Source organism: Akebia trifoliata, chromosome 9 (assembly GCF_017979445.1).
Source record: "Akebia trifoliata isolate Shusen 1 chromosome 9, ASM1797944v1, whole genome shotgun sequence".
NCBI classification, from domain to species: Eukaryota; Viridiplantae; Streptophyta; class Magnoliopsida; order Ranunculales; family Lardizabalaceae; genus Akebia; species Akebia trifoliata.
Window position 1 is genome coordinate 3,856,553 of NC_141383.1, and position 24,778 is coordinate 3,881,330.

The window sequence follows — 24,778 nt, forward strand, 5'->3', positions numbered from 1 at the left end:
AAGGCATTACACACAAGAAATTCATCAGCAATACAAAATAACAAGAAATACCGGAGAGAAAAGCAAACGAGGAATCATGTAAAAAATATAAGTCATACATACTTCCAAACAACTTCTCGGTGGATTTAATTACCACCTGAGCAATCCGGCTCATAGGAATCTTCTGTAGTTGAAAATAGTCATCAGCTATTATAATATTTCTAGGCGCACGGGGAGCCACATATGGAAGTTGCAGCAGCACATGACCGACACGACGTAATATTTTAGGATCCTTAGCAAACCATCCTGAGCATAGAAAATTTAACATCAAAAGAAATAAAGAGAACTGCTTCATATGCATGCTAATGAGTGAGTAAGCTTGATTCATGTCCACCATCAATAAAAGCTTGTAACCCAGATATTTATGTCCAAAGTTAATTCTTGCAACCAGTACACAATTCCCCATTCTGTGAGCCTATAAGCCAATTTATCATCATTTTGAAAATTAACATGTAAGTCGTAAGTGTTAATGGTGTTAAAGGAATTGAGTTGCTCAAGGGATTCTTCCTCTTTGTCATTCTACAAGGGACAATGAAGTTTATTTTAAACGAAAAATGCTTTCTATGGAGATTACTCTTGATAAAATTTCAATGAGGATCACGGGGTAAATAGGTTCATAATCACTGATAATGTGTTTTGTCCATGAAAAACACTGCCACAACGGAATACTATCTTCTGAACCACTAAATTCACATGCAGGTATGGCAGTACTTTTCCAAGATTTAGGAATTTGGTAGGTTGTGTCTAAGCTTGTTCTATGTTGGAGCAACTCAAGATTAAGTCCATTTATATGGGAAGTCATTCCTTTGTACATGTAGGAATCTTTGGAAAGAAAAATTAATAGGATCTTTCAAGCCAAGTTCAAATTCAAATAAATTGTACTAGGGAAGCACAATCCATATGGAACCTAAGGGAATTCCTTGAGAGTTTCTTCTTCTAGCTAGGGGTTTCTAGTCCTTAGTGAAACTGATTTGAATTTGTAAATCTTTGGGGATAGCTCTCCCATCAAGTGCTTATTTGTCTTCCCTTTTTTGTGAATCTTCTTGGCATCATGGGGTGTTGTTTGTGTGTGTTTGGGGGGGGGACAAGATGTCCAACTATAATACAATCAAAGGGACAAGATGTCCCACTTAAGTTACATAAAACAAAACCAAAACAGACTAGGATCGACCATATAGCACAAGGTACCACCAAAAAACAAAATCATGAAATAAAAAATAACCTTCACATTTTTTTACAATCATGGACCATCAAAACAGTAATGACTTGATCTTCAAGAGAATCTTCTCCACATTTTCCTTTTTCCCAGAGAACATATAATTGGTCCTCTCTTTCAAATCTGTGAGGAAAGAATTGACCAAATGACCCAAACTTTGGAAAGGAAACACATCTGATATCCAACTACCAAAAGCCTCCCACACGTCCCTCAAGGGCCTAAGGCATGACCCAACAAATGCCAAAAATGGGGGGGGGGGGGGGGGGGGGGGGGGGAGATACCAGGCACCCCACCCCACACCTCCCTGGTTATGTTGAAAGGAAAAGGCAAGCAATCGACAGTTCCCCTTCTTTCTGACATAATGCAATAATCTAAAATAACTATCTTCCGATAAATGAGGTGGTCCACTATCCAAATATTGTTCAAGTGGGATATACTCCAAATTTAGGGGGGAATTTTTATCATGATTTACCTTAGAGGGGATGTGAGAACCCTAGAGGAAGCAGTGAAGGACAAGAAACATAAAAGGATAGGACTGAAAAGTCTCATTTCTGATCAAACCACCAAATTCTCTTGTCATCCGCTAGAAATGGGCAACGGGTGTTACATAGGAAAGACAAAGGCTAAAACCGAATCCAACTCCCAATTGCGTTTTGAAAGACCGTATATCAAGAAGAGCTTCCTCAATCCACCATCAAGAAGTCCCTGACAACACATCCTTATTCACTGATAATAGCAAAAAGATAGAACGCTGTTTTAGTGGAGTCCCCACACCAAAGACCTTCCTAGAATAATAACTTTCTCCTCTTGCAACTTTGAACCTGATACCTCAAAACTCTAAGGCCATAAGAAGAAGGAACTTTGTTGCCATCTTCCTGTACCCATATTTACTTGATAGCGACTTTCTCCAAATATACTTCCCAATGAAAACTGTATCATCTATCTCAAAGGCTGCTCACTCCAAAACACCCCCGACTAAAGTTCTCTGAAAAACACAACTAATTCCACTCCACAAGATGATATTTATCCTCATTTCCCAAAAAAAACACACTATAAACATCATCAAATTCTTCCATAAACTAGTAACGGAAATCTCCATAGTTGGCTCATACACACAGGTACGAACCTATATGCCAAAAAAAAGGAAATAGAAAATGTACCCTTTAAACATTCCTTCACCACCGAGGCTTACATTATTATTATTAGTCGTCCCTGAATAATGCATCAACTACCTCCCTAATATAGTTTTCTCTAGATAGCAACATTAGCTTTTTATTGCCACAACCTACATGTTACAACAACCGTCCTATCCCAACTACCCAACCCACATATTAATATAAAATTTGGTGCATCACATAATTTCCTAACAAGAATTATTTCCCAAACAAAAGTTATTGAATAGCAAAAAATTCTAACCAACTTTGTTACGGAATAAGCATTTAGACATTGCACTTGTAATCAAATAAACATCAACAGAGTATGTTATTTCATACGTACCTTACTGGTATTATGTCTATGCTTCTTATGGTATACGCATCTTTTATTCACAAAATAATAGCATTACCTATTTAAAAAACTAGAATTAAATAACCACCATGGTAAAATTCGTTATATAATGTCCCGAAGCAATCGAGGTAAAAGGTTGCTCAATATATCTATGCCATAAGAAAGAGGTTCCCTTCTAGAAAACTGAAGGGTAGATATGCATCAAGAATCCAGAGACCCATAGCAGAAGTACAGAAATTGGACTACTAGTAATCAAGTACTGAGCCCTGTTCTCCAATGGTAGATAAATAAAAACAAGAACTTTCAAGCAATAATCAAGTCTCGTTTTTACCAACCAAGAAGAAAAAGAACAATCCGATTGTTTTTGTATGAGCGACAAATTGCATATGTTACAATGATAAAAATAAAAATAAGCATATGTTACGAGGCAGAAAGGGCACTCAATCGTCCAAAATAAGTACACGAGCAACACTAATATTCCAAAGATATCTCGAATTAATTTGACAACAAAATCCTACCCACATACCAACAGTGTCGAGACTTGGTGAGACGGGAATAATCCCCATGTTTGAAAGAGCTCCATGTGATGTCCGAAATCCTATTATACCACAAAATGCAGCCGGTACTCTCACACCACCAGTAGAATCAATACCTGTGATAGGCTCAGTAACGAAAATGCATGATCGAGAATTTAAAAAACAGCAAATCTGCCTAATATATTCATAGAAAAAAAAAATCCATGAATGTCCCAAAGAAAAAAAACGGTTACAATATTATATTCACCATGTAAAATTTTAACATGAAAACCCCAATGATAAGAGGAAGATAAATCGGTGTTCACATAGCACCAGCTGTTTCAAGACACCTAATGACTATTAGTTGACAAAACCTGACCTTACATTGAGAGCAAAAACTGTATTAATTGACAGAAATACATAAGAAACAGAAAGTTCAGAATCTGTCGGGATGTCATGTAGTGGATATAAGCTTGATGTAAGCTCCACATCTCTAAAAACTTTCCCTTCACTTTTGTTTTGTAACATATTTAAAGAGAGCTGTTGTTGGCACCCCAACTTTTACTTATTGCACACCCCAATAAAATAAAGAAAATAAGAGAGTGGTTGAGAATAAGTAAAAGTTAGGGTGCCAATAGAAGCTCCCTCGTTTTGTTTTTCCTGCTAGATTTCTATTTTTTGGGTTTAGGACTTTATATATGAGCCTAATCATAATTGTAACCAACTACTGAAATTGTTTGAACGTGTTATAACAGTTGAGATTATAATTTGAGCCAAGCCACTGTGATGTTTGAAGAGTGTGTTTTAATCTTTAATTGGGGGGTGATAAATAATTTAAGAAATTGGGGTGTAATAAGTAAAAGTTGGGGTGCCAATAGCAGCCCTCTAAATAAATATTAAAAAACAAATAATATGGGCACAAGCATTTCACTACCTATACAATATAATATCTAAAGCCCATTACCTTAGTTTCCCTTGAACAAATCATGCATATGGTAGAAGAACTAAGGGAAAACAGAAGAGCTCACCCAAAGAAAAGTCAACTAAATCAGCAGCAACCGCTACAGCAGACCCACTGGAAGATCCTCCAGATATACGTGCAGGAACTGCAGGGTTGGTGGGTGCACCGTAATGTTTGTTTTCTCCCGTAGTGCTGAGAATAATACAAATCAGAATCAAACAGAGTGAATGTATAAGTTGTGAAGAATACTAAAAGGACCTAAAAAATAACACATAAACATATAGTATCTTTGCATGCCACCCACTGGTGTCATGAGAGAGATCAATCAAACCAACGTGTATCCACAATACTAATGGAAGCCAATAGAATATAATCCACAGAGTTTATATGATGGACACAAAACACAATCCATGACACAGTGACTGGGTCCTGCTAACCTATACGCCATTTCATCCACTACAGTTTTCCCCATGCAAGTGGCACCCCCTTCAATGATGGCAGACACCACCACAGATGTTCGAGTTGCGGCATCATGCGTCCTTGCCCAATCTGGATGGCCGAACCCGGTAACAAACCCATCAATATCGAATCTATTAATCAATAAAACAAACAAAGTATGTGAGTATTAAAAAAAATTACAAGTGTAAACAGTTAATCACCAAGACATTAATGAAATAGTTGTTGATATTTTGGATAAGACCTTCGAAATTATCAATAAAACAATCAAAACCTCTTTGTAGAAAAAAAAATTCAATTCACAAGGGTAAAACAGTTAACCACCGATAGATTAACGTCAAAAAGAAAGAGATTCTACAAGAAACTGGCCATTTGGGTATAAAGGAGAAAGGAGAATTTTTACCTAGAAAAGAAATAAGTAAAAGACTTAATATAAAAATCGATTTCCTAAAACTAGTGAATCTGGAGGAGATCAATTAGAGACCAAAAACAAATGAATGATGGTTAAAGGAAGAGAATAATAACTCAAAACTCTTCCATTGAGTTGCAAACACCCATAGTACGTTAAATTCATATTCAGAAACAAGTTGGAGGGTGAGAGTCAAAGAACTAGTGGATTTCTATAACAACTCAAATAGCGAGAGCAGTGTGAAACCACTTCTAAGAGGCCTATATTACGATCATATAACTCTGTATTGATGTTCTTGGCTGGAAAGACCATTGATGAGATGCAGGACTCAGAGATAGTTGGAGGCATGGAATGCGAAAAGGATCTTGGGCCTGACTGTTACTGCAACGCTTCTTCGAATCAAACTAGGATGTGATAAATGACGATTTCATGATCCTGACTAAGAATTTATGTGAGGATGCCTTAGTTGTTGTAGATCCTAAAAGGCATGGTGTAGAAGATATATTAGAGAACATCCGCTAGGAGCTCCATACAAGGTAACTGTAGAATTGCCAGGTTCAAGAATTAAAGCAACAATGCCTCCATCATCACCTCACAGCAAAGGGCCTTCCTTGGAAGTAGACTAACACTATAATTGCAACAATTGGAGTGTTCTAGATTACATGACGGAATGTTCTATGAATGCAACAACTGGGATGAGATGGGTGTGGTTCGTTTGTTCAACCTAGAAATGCTCAACAATATGACTTAATGGCAGAAAGGCGGGTGTAGCATCATGATGCGTGAAGACCATTCTTTAGACACATGATGGCACAACACAGGAATACCGCTGCTGTCGGGGGTACTCAGAGCAAACAAATAGCCTCAAAAATTGATCAAGGGGTTGCTATAACTAGCCAAACAATTGGCAGAAACATTGAGGTGGCTGGTAGGGATGAGAAAGGAAAGGCAATTGCAAGATTTGACGCACATGCTGCTTGTGCAAGCAATTCAAAGACGACCAGCACTTGGCAGGTTAGTTGCTTCACTTGTGGAGAAAGGAGGGCACTTGCCCATCCCCTTCCATTGGCCAACATGCCATCTCGTGGGCATTATCCTGGTACAACCCACAGCCAGCTTGGGGAAATCTTGGAGGGGATCATCTTGAGTTCCCATGTGCATTTGAGAACGCCTGAACACAGTGTTAGCGCAGGAAAACTACATGTTCGGCAGGGCTTCAAGGTTCAACATATACACTCGCTATACCCCCATGATACCCCATGAGAGGGTCAAATGTGTACACTCACTACACCCCCATGATACCCCATGTGTGGGTCAAATGTGTGACATCCTTGGAAGCTCCCTATGGGGGATGTTGGCCATCCCAGACAGTGCGTGCTAGTCTTATCTTGGTGGATCAATGGATGCTAACATTACATTGACTTCTTAGGTTGATCCATTTTGACCAAGCTAACCTTAGTTGACTCAGTTGAACCCTTTGATATGATATAATAGAGTGGGTGGATCTATTTTTTCTTTTCTGTTTGTGAGAATGATGATCCTTTGTGATAATGTGTTGATATATGTGTAGTTGATTGATCTTGGCCCATAGGACATTCACAATCATCCCAAAAGCACCTTGCCCTTTTGCACACATTGTATTTGTTTTTCTAGGCATGTAAGTTGCATTATTCTAAATCCCCAAAAAACCAACATAGTACTGCATGATGGTCTAGTCCCCTCTAAACAATGCAACCCTCACATGTGAAATCTCACAAATGAGTCTCATATCTATATAGTATTGGGTCACCGGTGCCATTCAATTGGGTGAAACCGAGAGATATATAGGTGTACCCAAGTTGGAGCAACCTAAGCATTTCTCCTAACCAATCAGCATGACATGTATAAAGCATAGAGCCTTTGATCTAGGTACGATCCTATAGGTCACGACTCGAACCAATTATGTGTTTTCCCGGGTTGCTTTAATCAAAATCGTTCAAATTTAAAATCAACTACGCCATGTCACACAATCAATATAATCAATCAATCATTTAATTCAATCAACAAGTTTAAATCACGCCAATAGGTGCACCAACCAAATTAAAGATCCATCTCAATTAGGATAAGATCCACTAATGACCCAATCCATCATAACACATTAGTCAATATGGGGTGGGCCATTTGGATCAAATCTACTCGAAATTTGTTGACATAGTCACTCAAACTCAGGCCTCGACCAATTCCAAAAATGTTCATCACGGACCGAAAGGCTATTCCAATTTCAAAAATATTGACTCGGTCCAACTCATGAATCAGATTGGTCTATTAGGGGAAGATCATGGGCATGACTAGTGTAGAGAAGTTGCTTGGTTAATATTAGCAGTGATTTGGTGTTGGTACTTCCGAAGACAACAAAGGAATATGATTCCATTGTTGTTGTCGTAGACCATTTCTCCAAGATGTCTCATTTCCTTCCATGTCATAAGACAGTTGATATTATGTATTGATGATCTATTATTTCGAGTAGTGGTAAGGTTACATAGTCTACCGACCTCTATTTTTTCAATAAAGATGTTAAGTTCATGGGACACTTTTGTAAGACTACAGAGAAAACTTAAGACTGAATAGAAGTATTCTAGCACATGACATCCACAAACAAATGGTCAAACGGTGGTTATCATCCGAAGCTTGGGTAACATATTGAGATGCCTAGTTGGGAAGTCTGTGAAGAAGTGGGATCGCAAACTAAATTTGCCTACAATAATTCAGTGAATTGATATATAAACAAGACACCAAAAGGTTCATAAGGAGGGAAGGCAGTGATCAATGCTAGTAATGAATCCTATGCAACAACCACCAACTAACATTGGCAAGTCAAGCATTTTCAAGAAGTTTACATGGTTTTAGTGTATTTGAGGCAGAACAGATATCCTAAGGGAAGTACCGCAAGTTGAAGTCAAAGAAGTTTGAGCCATGCAAAGAGTTGAGGAAAATTCATTCAAATGCGTATATGTTAGAGTTGCCACCAGACTTGCAAATTATCCCTATCTTCAATGCATCTGACTTGTGTCCATTTGAGGGGTTTGATGGAGAAGCAATTTCAACAACTGTTCAGTTTGAACAACTTCCAAAGGTGAAACCAAATTCGTTGATGACGTATTGGGCATCAAAGATGTGAAATCAAGGAGGGGCAGCCCGTACAGGTGGATTTTAGTAAAATGGTTGGGCAAACCAGCTAGTGAAAGTTCATGAATTGTCGAGGAGCTGAGGAAGACTGATATATAGATACATGATGAAGTTGTGAAGACTTTCTCATCGGGTTCGAGTTTTTCCCAACCAGGAGGGATTGATGCAGGAACATCCAATCAGTTTTTCAGTCTTTTCTCCAAAAATCAGATTGTGGACTCTTTCTTGGGTCCTTTTTCTCCAATAAATTCATACACTCTTATCCTCACTTTGATGCTATTATTCTTTCATCACTATTTTCTTTTATTTTACAGCTAAAAATTTATTAGAAATGAAATATTTGGTTCAAAACAACAAGTAATCATGGTTTTGTACTTTTTTGTTGAACTAGAACTCTTCGCAATATCCTTGACGAAGTGGCTAGAGGATCACCTTGTCTCAAAAGAACCAGTACTATAAAATCCATATTTCAACTTCATAATAGTTGAAATGCAAGGATCAATGGGAGGAAAGAAGCTACCATACATGATGCATGATGGGTACTTGTTTAAGGGAAATCAGTAGTACATTCTAGAAGGATTATTAAGTGATCAAATTATTCGAGAACTTCATGGCAATGGTTTAGGCGGGCTTTTTGGTTGGGATAAAACAATGGCAATGGTGACTGATCGCTATCATCGGCCAAATATGACAAGGAGGTGAAGAAGTTTGTTAAGAGGTGACAGACTTGCCAATTTGGTAAAGAAACTTCACAGAACATTGGTTTGTACACTCCATTATTAACACCAGAAGTTCATTGGGTTCGTATTAGCATGGATTTTGTGTTGGGACTTCCAAAGACAACAAAGGGGCACAATTCCACCTTTGTTGTAGTGGATCATTTCTCCAAGATAGCGCATTTCCTTCCATGTTCCAAGATAGTCAATGCTACGCATGTTGCTGATCTATTCTTTCGAGAGGGGAAGCCAATACAGGAGTTTTTTAGTGAAATGGTTGGGCGTACCAGCTAGTAAAAGTACATAGATTTCCAAGGAAAAACTGAGAAAAATTGATCCAGAGATACATGAAGACTTTCTTGTTGGAGTTGAGTTTTTCCCAACCCCGAGGGGTTGATGCTAGAGCATACAAGAAGCGTACCAAGGTCAAGCAGGCCTACTAGTGGGCTTAGTTTGGGCTCTAGTTAGCTTGGATTTTTAAGAATCTTAAAGGGGGATTTGGGGGGCGGGGTTCCTTTTGAGGGATACGTTTCCCGTTTATTTGCAATCTCAAGAAGAAGAAGAAAAACCTTCCTATTACAAGCTTATGGGTGTTGGATCAGGGGATGAACGGGTTGGGACTTGGGCCTTAAGAGGTTGTTGAATGATTGGGAAGTACCAGAGATTTTGAAGTTGATGGGATACCATGATAACGCGTCAAGAGGTTTGAGAGAGAAAGATGTGAGAATTTGGGCTCCTAATAATAAAGGCTTGTTCTTAGTTAGAGAATTCAACATAGACCTAAATAGGAACGGAGCAAGTACCCTTCTTTTACTTATGTTGTTGGGAGGAGTCCAAGGGTGCCTTCCAAGATTGCATTTTTTGTTTGGTCAGCAATCTTGAAAAGAATTCAAACGCTTTGACTGTTGAGGAGAACAGGTTTTTATGGCCCCAACGGTTGTTGTATGTGCATGTTAAACGAGGAATCAACTAATCATTTGCCAATGCATTGTAAGGTAGCAAACGAGGTTTGGGCCCATTTTCTTTTGTTGTTTGCGGTGATTTATTGTATTCCAAGTAATTAGAGAAGTTCTAGGGGAATGACTTCAACTTGGTATGAGATTTTGACACTCCATGAGGTTGATCTGGAGCATAACTCCCTTTGCGATTACTTGGGGGATTTGAAAAGAAAGAAATGCTAGAACTTTTGAGGGAAAGGCACAATCAACTCAAGAGTTGATCATTTCGGTTCTTAGGCTTATTTTTTGTGCAAGATTTTCAAAGAATTCAGAGGGGTGTTTTCTTTAGGACTTTTTAGTCCGTTGGGATAGCATTTGTAACATTACAATGCCCTAGTTTGTTGTTTTTCTTTTCTTGTTTTTGGGTGGGTCACTTTGACCTCCTCTTCTCTTGTATTTTTTCTCTTTATCAATTAAAAAAAAAAAAAAAAAGGTTCTTGATGTAATTAAGGGCTAGGATGCTAGGGCTGTTGTATTCCTAATAATAAAGACCTTTATGAATCTTTGTACCCAGTTTTTTAGTATTTTATGCAGAAATCAGATAGCAGAGTCCCAATAAGATCACTTTAGCCCTATAATTTTCTTGTTGCAACGTTAATCTAATTGCTTCTTATCACTATTTTTTGTTATTTTTACTGCTGAGAATTCATTAATCACAGGTTTGTGATTTTCAATTGCACCACTAAGCCTACAGTAGGCCCACTTGGCCTCGATATGCTTCTTGGATGCTCCTGCATCAATTTTTCTCCAGAGTGATTGCGATAAGAAACCCAGGTTGTTTCACTGTAAGTGAAGAATATCTAGTAATTTTTAAGAGGTTTATCGTTGTTTTCAACCTACAATCAATCTTTGAGAAAGTGAGGTGTTTTTTTTTTCATAAGAAAGCGAGGTGTTTTTAATCGGGTCAATACTTTTTCTGGACTCCTTAGTAAATGCATTGAATTGTGAGGTAGGAAGCCTTCTAATATCATATCTTGGAAAACCATATTTCTACCCAAAGATTGATGCCAATCAAGAGTTCCCATCTTGTATGCTTGACTTCTCGTGTATTTTATGTACATCTTTAGCAAGCCCGAGACATTCATGAATCAGGTTGATAAATTGATCAGGTGTTTCCTATAGCATGACAAGAATAATACGCATGAGTTTCACCCTATGGACCAAGGATAACTCAAACCAAATTTTAGGGGTAACTTGCTAAGCAATAATTTACCCATTATGAATCAAACTTTATTGGGTAACTAGTTATGGAGATTCAGAAAAAAAATCTGAAGTATTTGAAAGGTGGTCATTTAAGACAAGCATATTACCTCAAATTTTGATTGGAAGTCGAAAGCTAGAATTTGTTTCAATTGCCAAGTTGGAAAGGAATTCAAATTTTTTTAATAATTCAAAAACATGGTGGACTTCAAACCAAACAAAGGAAATACAAACAATTTCTAGAAAAGATTGTTGGTGCTTAGATTCTCCCCTTATGTTATACTGACTTAGATTCCATTTAAACTAAAAAAGAATCGATTCAAAGTCTCTGGTTTGGTAAGGATGTGATATCTCCTAGTATTTGGTTTTAGAAGGAAGGTTAATAATTTGGAGATATATACCATCACTCGACTAAACCATAAAATCTCTTGTAACCCACCCACACATGAGGTGTACGTATGGAAGATGATTCTTAATAGATATTTCTAAGTTAAATCATTTTATTACTTACCTAAAGCCCATAATCAATCAAGTTTCCCAACCTCAATTATCTATGGGTCCACAATACATCCAAAGTTCATTTTTTCCTTTTCTTTTTCTTTTTCTTGTTTGCTTGGGGTGCTATTATGCATTCGATCTTAACAGTTAATTTAATCTCATGCAAGATACAAATAGAGAATGATTATTACACGTAAAACTAGTGGGGAGCCCAATACAAATTCCCATCCATGCAATTTCACTTATGTGACATAGTCAAATGGGATCACTTTTTCTCTCCATCTTATGTCGTATTTGTTAGATAATTCCATCTTATACTATTCCCCTATCCCAAAGTTGTCACTGCAAGGATTTTACTTTTAGAGAACAAATTACGTGGAGATTGATTCCATGTGCAATTTGTTGGAGCCTCTAACGAAAGAAAAATGTGAGAAGTTTTTTATGAAAGGAATTATCGCAAGTTGCAACAAGATGTCATTCTCAATAACAACAATCAAGGAGCAATTATTCTATTGATCTAAATTTTTAATCGATTTCTAAGGCCTTTCCTTTCAAGCCTTTGCTAATATTGCATTCCTCAAAGCATAATAACAAAATTCTCCAATTTTTCAAAATAATTAGATGTTTTTATTCTACACCTCCATTAAAAAAAAATTCAGCCTATTCACTGCCCTACATTTATCCAAATTAATTGAATTGATCACCTACCAAATAATTTTCAAATCCGAAATTTGGTTACTACACCTCAAAGAGAATTAGTTTGTATGTTGGTCCTGAGTTATCTTCGTATAGGCATATACAAATTACCCATTACCCGAACCGAAACCAAACTGAGGCTGAAATATTTCGGTTTAGTTCGGTTTCAACCCCTGAAAATCGAAACCAAATCCGAACTGGTCTAGAATTGGATTTTCAAAAACAAACGAAAATTTTAAAAAAAAAATTTCACCCCCCTAACTGTTGAACGATCAAAGGATCATTGGGGAGTGGGGGGAAAATAATTATTTTATTTTAATAAAATTAATTTAATATATATATATATTGTTTACATATTTGCCTATAAATACCACCAAATTCACACAAATCTCACCACATTCTAATATTTTACACAATCTCTCAATTTCAAATTAGTTCTCAAATTACCTTTAAATTAGTTAATCTCCCCCAAGTTAGTTTAATTCTTCATCAAATTAGTCTCAATTTTATCAAATTGAGTTCATCGTCAAGATCAAGCACGTGGCAATCAATCAAATTTGAAGTTGTTGATCAAATTGGCACTTTGCAAAGCAACCAATCAAATTTCAAGTCGTTGACACCTTTGATCAAATTGGAACGTGGCAATTCTAAATTCCAGATTTTCAGGTGTAGTCTTTATAATTTTATTTACATACTTGTCATCTTCTCTTCTCTATCATCTCATCTTTTCAACCAACTGTTTTATTAGATAATGGTTAATTTCAATAATTATGATTTGAATGAATATAATTTGAATCAATACAATGACCCTATCCAAACTCCAAATCCAAATGAATTCAATTCTTTCACAAATACTGGAAAGGCGGCTAGTAATGAACCTGAATCCTCTAGTCAAACTTTTGCTTAGTCGATCAAGTGTGGGTAATGTAAGAATGTGGTCTTATTCGGACGACGTAGCACAATTTGAAACGGTAAAAAAATTTATAGGGGAAGAAATTCCATTTTTAATTGTTGAAAAAAAAAGTTTTAAAGAATACATTCAAAAATATAAATTTTCCTAATCATGAAGGTATTTCAAAAACTACTTTAAAAAGAGACGTAATGAAAATATTTATATCCAAAAAATTAGAAATTAAAAGTATTTTACAAAATGTACCCGATAAAATTTGTTTAACTTTCAACCAAAATATACCATATATATATATATGGGAAATGTTCAGCACCCAACCATTTACCCAACAATTTGCCCAACATGTTTTGTCCTACATGGGTTAGAAGTTTTGGAATGGGCTGATTTTTGGTGAGGATGATCTCTACGGTTAGAAGATATTCCTCACCAATAATCAGCCCATTCCAAAACTTCTAACCCCATGTTTACAAGTTGAAAAATCGTGGGCCGTCCATTTTTTGTAAACCATTTGTGATGGGGTTAGAAGTTTTGGAATGGGCTGATTTTTGGTGAGGATGATCTCCTCACCATAGAGATCATCCTCACCAAAAATAGCCTATTCTTCTAACCCATGTTGGGCAAATTGTTGGGTAAATGGTTGGGTGCCGAACGGGACCCTATATATATATATATATATATATATATATATATATATATATATATATATGTTACGGCACATTTTATTGATCATAATTAGAATATTAATAAAAGAATAATATATTTTTCGTTATTATCTTCAAAACATAGTGGGACCGAAATTGGTGAGGCCACAACTAATGTTTTAAGAGAATATAAAATTTCTAATAAAATTTTTACAATTACTTTGGATAATGCAAAAAAATTAATGATGTTGTAACTTTTCTTAAAGATTATATATTGAATGGAGAAATATAAAAAAACACATTTTATATTCGTTGCGCCGCACACATTTTAAATTTAATTGTAAAATTCGATATTTTATATATAGGTAAAGTAGTCAACTCTATTAGGGAAACTATTAGTCTTATTAGATTATCACATGTTAAACAACAAAGATTTAATGAACTTTGTGAATTAAATCACTTAAGACCTACTAGATTATAATTAAATGTGCCACATAGGTGGAATGCAACCTACATTATGTTAAAAAAAAATTTCCTAATAAAAATCCAATTAATAGTTTATTATTAAAATTTCATAGTGAAATAGAAATAGATGATGATGATGGGGAAAATGCATCAAATATTTGTGAATTTTTTCATTGGTTTGTCAAAGCTACAATTGCTTTTTCAAGAGTACAATATGTTACATCTGTGGAATTTTATTTACAATTAGCTTCAATCAAAGATCTTTTAAATCGCAATTCTCAAAATCAAAAAACTTATAAAAATGATTGAAAATTTTAATAAATATTGAAGTAAAATTCCTACAAACTAGGCATTTGCTTCAGTTATGGAACCTAGATATAAAGTTAGAGTTTCACAAATTATTTAGAGTTTAAATCCTGAAATTGATGGTAAAAAAAGAATTAGATAAAATTAAAAAATAATTATTTAATCTTTATAAACTTTATGAAATCAAATTAGGTATAACTAATGTACCATGTACCACCACCATGATCATCTAGTGGTTGTAGCCATACTTTTCAACGATTATTAGCAAACACACTTATAGTCCTTTTCAAAAATACTACAATATCTGAATTACAACAATATTTAGACTATGATCTCATGGAAATTTGGGATAAGTTTGGTGGAATGGCTATGGTGGGCAATATTGCATGCTATCGGTAATGGCACATGATCTACAAATGATTTTTATCTCTAAAATTGCTTTTGAATCAGCTTTTAGTGCAGGAGGAAGAGTTTTAACTCCATATAGAAGTCGTGTAATTCTGGAGATAGTGAGGCTCTAATTTGTTTACAAGATTGGTAGACGACCGAGAGAGGGGAACAAAAAAGGGATGAACAAGCACTATTAGAAAAAACATTTGATGAATTATTAAAAAAATTATTTATTTTTTGGTTTGAGTTGTGCATGTGATAGATAGATGAACGGGTGCCAACCAAGTTCGGATGTACTCATACTATTGTGAGACAATACCTCCCCATTGCTACAATTTAATTTTGCAAATAATAATGTAATGCACTTGGTCTTAATGTAATTTTACAATTATATTAATACAAGCATGGTTGAAGTTTTAATTATTCATTTTATGTCGTCTTTCTAATTGTTTATAATTAGTTGTTTAAAGTTAAATCTTATGATATAAGTGTTTTATTATATAAGTTATAAATTATTTATTCTATATGTTATACAGTTTATATAAGTTATTTTATAAATCATAGTAGTATAATTTATATAAGTAATAAAGTTTACTTTCTACAATATATTTTATAAGTTATATAATTTCTATAAATTATTTTTAAAGTTAGTTATAAGTTTATACTAGTTATATACAAGTTTATATAAGTTATTTACAAATTATTTATAAGTTTATAAGTTATAAATTATTTTTACCTGTTTGTTTTAAAAAAATTTGAAATTTCAAAAACTTTCAGTTTACACCCAAAACCGAATTTGGACCCGAACTGAACCCAAAAACTTCGGTCTGGTTTCGATTTTAGCAAATGGGACTTAGTTTGTAATTTAGAGGCAGCCTAAAAAGGTCGTCCTCACCCTCTTTGTTACGTTGATTCTCGGGGCCATCTCGTCCCCTTTTTAATAAAATGTTAACTTATCAAAAAATGACCCAAACTGAATACGAAAATTCAGTTTGGTTTGTTTCAGTTCTACCCGAATATACATGCCTATGTTCATAAGATATTTTCCTTTTAAATTGCTCATCTCAAGTCAACCACCTTGTATTTTTTCTCTAGGCACATGAGATATGTGGTCAGTTATTAGTAGGTGAAGAAGGGTTTTGAACCCAGGAATCGATATCAAACAGACTTTAACCAACTTAGCTAGCTTTCACCGTCTTTCAACCACCTTGTATGATTTCCTTTTGATCTTAAAAAATATTGCACTTGTCGGAAAAATATTAGTAAATAAATAAATAATAATAATATTACTATTATTAATAAGTAAAGAACCAATTGCCCTCACTAAATAAATTCTAAAACAAATAAGTAAAGAAGAACAGTAAAAAAAAACCAGTTTGTATCACAAAATTCAGATTGTATTTAGTTGAATTTCTAGCCAACACAACAACTAAATAAAAAATGTATATTAAAAAAAAAAAAAACATGTCTTCTTATAAGGGAAAAAATAAAAGCATTTTTTTCTGTGGACACTCCATAATATAAAAATATATCTATATATTTCCCAGAATTGATGACCCAGTCAACCAAAAATGCATTCAGAATCATCAGAACTTAAAACAAAGTACTCTAATGAAGAAAAATAAAGGAAATTTTGGGCAAATCGAAGAGCTTACACGTCTGATACAGCGAAAGAGAGACCCGTCAAAGGATGAGGAGCTTTGGGTGGGGCAGGTTGAGGAGGGGGAAGAAGTTGGAATCTCTGAACAAATGCTCCGAAATCTTCTTTGATGACTTTCTTAAATCTTCTGGTCATGAGAAAGATTCCAGTCAAACCCAAACCCAACAACACCCATAAATTAGTTGCAGGAGATCCCATGATTTAATTTCTCTATTAAAAACTGAAACCCTAGCAATCAAAATTTTCAATTTTTGGTTCAGATTTGGAGTGGTGAGGATGAGGAGGAGAGGGTGAGAGAAGAGGATAACACTGAGGCAACAAACCCTAACCCTAGGAGAGGAGGTAAAACCCAAGTTGGGTTTGGGGACTATGGTTTTAATTTTAAAACCCAGTTTCTCGTCTCGTCTCGCCACTCGGTACCTAGTTGACTCGTCCGAGTTAAACTGATTTAAGCACGAGAGGAAGGGGTCGTTTCGATCGGATTGTAGAATTCGTTCCCTGATACTGGATGTGAATTATTAGTATAAGATTGTTAGATTTAGAATCCTCATTAAATAATCTAAAATCAGAATCTTATTTGACTAACATGTTTCTGACAATCGATTGTGTGAAAAGTTTTACCTAATTAATTTTCAAGAAAATTCCTCGTTTTTCACCATGGAATGAAAAGAGAAGCACGTTAACCGATTAAGTGTAGGTAAAATATGAAATTAATTTGTTCCCCAACACTAGGTGTGGGTTATTAGAATAAGATTGTAAGATTTAGAATCCTCATTAAATAATCTAAAATCAGAATCTCATTTGACTAACATTGTTTCTGACAGTCGATTGTGTGAAAAGTTTTACCTAATTAATTTTCAAGAAAATTCCACGTTTTTTACCATGGAATGAAAAGAGAAACACGTTAACCGATTAAGTGTTGGTAGAATATGAAATTAATGTTCATAATTTTTTTGTTATTTATTGTTAATGAATCTATTAGAAAAATATGACTAACAATTATTTTTAGAGAAATTTACAGGGCAGACCCATGTGCCACAATTTTATAACAAAAACTCCCTTACTGTATCAAATTTGATACTCTTTGAAACCTTACTTTATGAATCAAACTAGCGTGACTAATTTCATATGATTTAAAATCTTACTAAGAGTTGTTAGGCCCACATTGATCATCAATGGGAAATCCAAGTCCACGGCATTCTATATTTCATGGAAAAACTCATATTCAAAAGAACACATTAAATAAAAATTTTACATTTTGAACTTGATTGAAGCTCTTGAAAATGGAAGGCTATTGAACTCGCAAATTTAAAACTAAAATTGAATAATGAAAATTAATATTTTTTTAAGAATTTTGTTTTTTCAAAGTTCTTAGACTTTTTCCTCTATAATTATGTGGCATCATATCATGTTTTTAGATGCCAAAAATTGATGTCGTTAGATGCACTCTAACATTTGTTAAGTAACAAATTAACAACCTCAATTTGAATTTTGTAACGTAGATCACCACTCCAAGGTTTGCTGGGTAACAAACATGATAAAGTAAGTTTTGTTTGTAAACTTTTGGTTCTCGTTCAAAACTTGTTCTCACAGACAAATCTAAAGCTCCTTTTTTTTACGGAGCACTTTAAATGGTCCACAATGTCTTCAACATGTTTCTTGAAGGTGACCCACAAATAGCTTAAGTGGTGGCAACGTATCAAGACGTGGACGAGTGCTTGATGGGAGCCTCGGTCAAGCTTGACTATAAACATCCATTTGGTCCTCAAACTCTTCACTTAATCCCCTTCAGTCTTACTCCATCTAATTAGAGTGAAGTAGAGTTTTAGAAGTATCAAATAAGACAGAGAAATAGTGAGAGGAAGTGCGTAAGAATCAATGGGCGGAGGCACGGTTTCTTGGGCATTTCAGATTTCGATTTTATTAAGTGGTTATTTCCGCATTTTAGAATTGATATTCAGTTTACACTTGGTATCAAAGTAGAATAACCTCTGCTTTGATGAATTTTGCATTTACTTTGTCTATCTCTGCTTTTGGCTAAAAAAATTTTACTTTTTAAATATATCTAATTTTAATTATACATATAATATTTATTTTTGTTTAATTATATACGTTTTTCGATATATTAAATTATGCATAATTGAAAGCGCCCTCGATCCGCGGAGTGCGCGGATCCGCTTTTGACCCTTGAGGTTTGGGAGTCGTCACCTAGTTATTACGGTCTAGGAACCGATTAATGACTCTAAATAGATAAAGAACTAATCTATAACAGAAAAAACTGAATTCAAGGATCATGTTACGGGGTTGGAAGGTGTTAGGCACCAACCCCGCCCGGCTGAAGCCGGTCTCTACTAATTTCCCAAATAAGTTACATTGCTAAAAAAAACCTAGATAATAATAAAATAAAAATAAAAAGTTATACATTTCCGATAGCAAATACTTTTGTTCCCTCAGATCCGACAAAAATTACTTCTTGTACCGTACTTCTTACTTCATTCTATCTCCGGATTTGATTTTCGATCTCCGAGGCAAGGTATCTCTTCTTTCTTGGATCTGAATTCTTCGAGTTTGTTAATGGATTTTGGGGTATTTTTGGAAGGCTTTTAGGTGTTTCTTAGGCTAAATCGAAGGAGGGATGTTAGGTAAGGAGTCGGGGCTCCAAAACTAGGGTTTATGGGAGGTTAGGGGGGCTTTTAGACCTATTTCTCTTAAGGTTTATGATTTGATACGAAAATAGGGTGTAAGCACCTCTATTTATAGATTTTTTTAGGGGTTGATTTTGATAGAGTTAGTATTTAATTAGAGTTCTTTTAATTAGAGTTGTGTTTTAGTTAGAATTGTTTTAGGTAGAATTGTGTTTTAATTAGAATTGTTTTAGGTAGAATTATTTTTTAGTTAGAATTCTATTAGATAGAGTTATTATTTAATTAGAATTCTATTATGATTTTGACTTTTGGTCTTACTTGATTGAGTTTTAATATTTTGACTTTAGTCTTAATTGATTGACTTTTAATATCTTGACTTTAATCTTGCTTAATTGACTTTAATTTTGATTTTAGTCTCACTTGATTGACTTTAATACCTTGACCTTAGTCTTGCTTGATTGACTTTAAATTTTTGGAGAAGCCTCCTCCATTATTTCTTTAATTCTTTGGACCCCAAATGGATAAAGGAATATCCCACGAACCCTCAATAATTTTACTTGAAAGCCCGATTGATCGATTTTTTTAATTCAAAATTTTAAATTAATTTCATTAATGTTTCACTTTAATTATTTAATGTTTTATTGATTAATTTCGAAATTTTTCATTATAAAAATTATGAAATTACCATTTTACCCCCAAAGAGGACTTTTCACGTTTTAAGTCGGTTTTTAATGTTTTAGGATGTTTTAGAATCGATTTTTCATAAGGAATTCAATGAAAATGTTAGTTTGTATCATTTATGAAAATTTTTGTGTGAAATGGTCATGAACTTAATAAGGGGCATTTTCGTAATTTTGTCAAATTCTGTGAAAATTGGTGAAATGATTTATTTGATTACGATTTGTTATTTTATGTGTTTGAAAAAGTTTTCCTAAGCGTAACGTAGGCTCTAGAGTCTTTTTGACGTTAGGGGTATTTTGATAATTTGATCATTTTTAGTGATTTTTATCGTAAAGCTTCTTTTTTGATCTGCAAGATGATGATTTCTATGTTTCTAGAGTAGTATTTTCCCAGCGTAGCGTGGTTTCTAAGGTTTTGTCAGTTCGAGATACCTCATCCGGATTTCTGAAACATATCTAGTAACAAAATAAAGCAATAGAAATAACATCCATCATTGGGAATCATTGCAATCGAGTTGACAAGTTGATTAATTAGGCGAGTGCAAAAATGAGGTGTCTACATAATCCCTTCTTTGGCAGAGGGTTGAAGCAAACTAGATAGCAAATCTATTTTGGTAGATAGTGCGATATCTGAATGCCAAAGCAAGTGACAGTTCATTTTGCAGCCTGATTTAGCAATTCGTCGAGGTGTTTGGATCCTTGAGGGTAAAGCTCTCCCCGAATTAAAAGGTTGTCAGGTCCTTGAGCGTGAGCTCTCACTGACAGTGTCAGATCCTTGAATTTTAGAGAATTCTCCCTGACTAAAAGAACAAGTGTGCAAATGTGTGCTCTTTGTGAAATTGAGTAAAATCTGAGTAACGAGAAAATTTGAATGATATTTGAGACAAATCTGAGCAAAAGTTGGGAGAAAGTTAAATGTCCTACTCTACCTATTCTAGGTGAAAGAGTAATGCACTAAATTTTTTTGGGAAGTTCTACTCTACTTACCCGGAGTGAAAGAGTAATGAACTATTTTTTTTTTTTGAAGTTCTACTCTACCTACTCGGAGTAAAAGAGTAATGAACTAAGCTTTTTAGAAGTCCTACTCTACCTGCCCAGGGTGAAAGAGTAATGAACTATTTTTTTTTTTGAAAGTTCTACTCTACCTACTCGGAGTGAAAGAGTAATGAACTAAATTTTTTTTTAGGAAGTTCTACTCTACCTACCCGGAGTGAAAGAGTAATGAACTATTTTTTTTTTTGAAGTTCTACTCTACCTACTCGGAGTGAAAGAGTAATGAACTAAGCTTTTTAGAAGTCCTACTCTACCTGCCCAGGGTGAAAGAGTAATGAACTAATTTTTTTGGGAAGTTCTACTCTATCTACTCGGAGTGAAAGAATAATGAACTAATTTTTTAGGAGTCCTACTCTACCTACCCAGGGTGAAAGAGTAATAAACTAATTTTTTTTTTTAAAGTTCTACTCTACCTACTCGGAGTGAAAGAGTAATGAACTAAGCTTTTTGAGAGTCCTACTCTACCTGCCAAGGGTGAAAGAGTAATGAACTAATTTTTTTGGGAAGTTCTACTCTACCTACTCGGAGTGAAAGAGTAATGAACTAATTATTTTGGGAGTCCTACTCTACCTGCCCAGGGTGAAAGAGTAATTAATTAATTATTTTGGGAAGTTCTACTCTACCTACTCGGAGTGAAAGAGTAATGAACTGATTTTTTTGGAAGTCCTACTCTACCTGCTGAAAGCGCCCTCGATCCGCGGGGTGCGCGGATCCGCTTTTGACCCTTGAGGTTTGGGAGTCGCCACCTAGTTATTACGGTCTAGGAACCGATCAATGACTCTAAACGGATAAAAACTAATCTAAAATCAAAAAAACTGAATTCGGGGATCATGTTACGGGATTGGAAGGTGTTAGGCACCAACCCCGCCCGGCCAAAGCCGGTCTCTACTAAATTCCCAAGTAAATTACATTGCTAAAACCTAGATAAAAATAAATAAAAATAAAAATTTACCTTTCCGATAGTAAGGACTTTGTTCCCTCAGATCTGACAAAAAGAGCTCCTTGTACCGTGCTCCATTGCTTCATTCTGTCTCCGGATTTGACTTCGGATCTCCTAGACCGAGGTATCTCCTTGCTTTTGGATCTGAACTCTTTAAGTTTGTTACGGATTTGGGGGTGTTTTTGGAAGGCTTTTAGGCGTTTCTTATGCTAAAATCGAAGGGAGGATGTTAGGTAAGGAGTTGGGGCTCCAAAACTAGGGTTTATGGGGGGCTATGGGAGCTTCTAGACCTACTTCTCTTAGGGTTTATGATTTGATACGAAAATAGGGTGTGAGCACCTCTATTTATAGATATTTTTTAGGGTTGATTTGGATAGAGTTAGTGTTTAATTAGAGATCTTTTAATTAGAGTTGTGTTTTAGTTAAAATTGTTTTAGGTAGAATTGTGTTTTAATTAGAATTGTTTTAGGTAGAATTGTGTTTTAATTCAAATTGTTTTAGGTGGAATTGTATTTTAGTTAGAACTCTATTAGATAGATTTATTATTTAATTAGATCTCTATTATGACTTTTGGTCTTATTTGATTGACTTTTAATGTTTTGACTTTAGTCCTAATTGATTGACTTTTAATATCTTGACTTCAGTCTTGCTTAATTGACTTTAATTTTGACTTCAGTTTCACATGATTGACTTTAATACCTTGACTTCAGTCTTGCTTGATTTACTTTTAATTTTGGAGAACCCCCTCTAAAATATCTTTAATTCTTTGGACCCCCAAATGGAGGGGTCCTTAAAGAAATATCCCACGAACCCTCAACAATTTTGCCTAAGAGTCCGATTAATCGATTTTTTAGGTTCAAAATTTTAAATTAATTTCATTAATGTTTCACTTTAATTATTTAATATTTTATTTATTAATTTCGAATTTTTTAATTATGAAAATTGTGAAATTACCGTTTTGCCCCCGGAGAGGACTTTTCACGTTTTAAGTCGGTTTTTGATGTTCTAGGATGTTTTAGAATCAGTTTTTCATAAGGAATTCAATGAGAATGTTGGTTTGTGTCATTTATGAAATTTTTTGTGTGAAATGATTGTGAACTTTATGAGGGGCATTTTCGTAATTTTGTCAAATTCTGTTAAAATTGGTGAAATGATTTATTTGGTTCCGATTTGTTATTTTATGTGTTTGAATGGGTTTTTCTAAGCGTAATGTAGGCTCTAGGGTTATTTTGATGTCAGGGGTATTTTAATTTGATCATTTTTAGTGATTTTTATCGTGAAGCTTCTTTTTGGTTTGCAAGATGATAATTTCTATGTTTCTGAGGTCGTATTTTCCTAGCGTAGCGTGGTTTCTAAGTTTTTGTCAATTCGAGATACCTCATCCGGATTTCTGAAACATATCTGGTAACAAAGTAAAGCAATGGAATACACATCCATCATTGGGAATCATTGCGATCGGGTTGACGAGTTGATTAATCAGGCGAGTGCAAAAATGGGGTGTCTACAGATGCCCCTCTTTGGCAGAGGGTTGAAGCAAACTAGATAGCAAATCTATTTTGGTAGATAGTACGATATCTGAATGCCAAAGCTAGTGACAGTTCATTTTGCAGCCTGATTTAGCAATTCGTCAGGGTGTTCGGATCCTTGAGGGTAAAGCTCTCCCCGAATTAAAAGGTTGTCATGTCCTTGAACGAGAGCTCTCACTGACAGTGTCAGATCCTTGAATTTTAAAGAATTCTCCCTGACTAAAAGTGCAAATGTGCAAGTGTGTGCACTGTGTGAAACTGAGTAAAATCTGAGCATAAATTGAGCATAGTCTGAGTATAAACTGAGCATAATTTGAATATAAACTGAGCAAAATTTGAATATAATCTGAGCATAGTTCCAAGAAAACCCTCGGCATCATCTGAGCATAGTTCCGAGAAAACCCTCGGCGGTAACTGAGCATAATTCCGAGAAAACCCTCGACGGTATCTGAGCATAGTTCCGAGAAAACCCTCGGCGGTAACTGAGCATAGTTTCGAGAAAACCCTCAGTGGTATCTGAGCATAGTTCCGAGAAAACCCTCGGCGGCATCTGAGCATAGTTCCTAGAAAACCCTCGGCGGCGGTAACTAAGCATAGTTCCGAGAAAACCCTCGGCGGCATCTGAGCATAGTTCCGAGAAAACCCTCGGCGGTAACTGAGCATAGTTCCGAGAAAACCCTCGGTGGTATCTGAGCATAGTTTCGAGAAAACCCTCGGCGGCATCTGAGCAAATCCAAGATAACCCTTGGCGGAGACTGAGCAAAATCCAAGATAACCCTTGGCGGCAACTGAGCAAAATCCAAGATAACCCTTGGCGGAGACTGAGCAAAATCCAAGATAACCCTTGGCGGCAACTGAGCAAAATCCAAGATAACCCTTGGCAGAAACTGAGCAAAATCCAAGTTAACCCTTGGCGGCAACTGAGCAAAATCCAAGATAACCCTTGGTGGCAACTGAGCAAAACTGGTAGAGGAATGAATAAATTTTGGAGAAAACTGATTAGAACGAACCGGAGAACGAATAAATCTGGAAGATAATGAATCTGGAAGAGAAATGATTGATTCAAAAAATGATTGAATCTGGAAAAGAATCTGAAAAACGAAAGAATGTTATATCTCCTATGTGAGATCCAAAATGCTTTTGTTTAAACCTCAAGGATTTATCAAAAAGTTTTATGAATTTAAAAC

The 24,778-nt window shown here is 35.2% G+C and overlaps 1 protein-coding gene across 1 annotated transcript in view; it reads right to left on the minus strand.

Annotated features, from left to right (window-relative positions):
- The window catches only part of TOC64-III (translocon at the outer membrane of chloroplasts 64-III), a 29,244-nt gene extending 12,143 nt beyond the window's left edge, over positions 1 to 17,101 (minus strand). Inside the window, exons 1-5 of the mRNA XM_086454403.1 lie at positions 16,743 to 17,101; positions 4,675 to 4,827; positions 4,305 to 4,429; positions 3,288 to 3,413; positions 103 to 285 (exon numbers count right to left, since the gene is read on the minus strand). Of these exons, the coding sequence (XP_086310529.1) occupies positions 103 to 285; positions 3,288 to 3,413; positions 4,305 to 4,429; positions 4,675 to 4,827; positions 16,743 to 16,945 (790 nt within the window). The 5' untranslated portion in view covers positions 16,946 to 17,101. The remainder of the gene's footprint in view (positions 1 to 102; positions 286 to 3,287; positions 3,414 to 4,304; positions 4,430 to 4,674; positions 4,828 to 16,742) is intronic.
- Between the last annotated feature and the right edge of the window lie 7,677 nt (positions 17,102 to 24,778).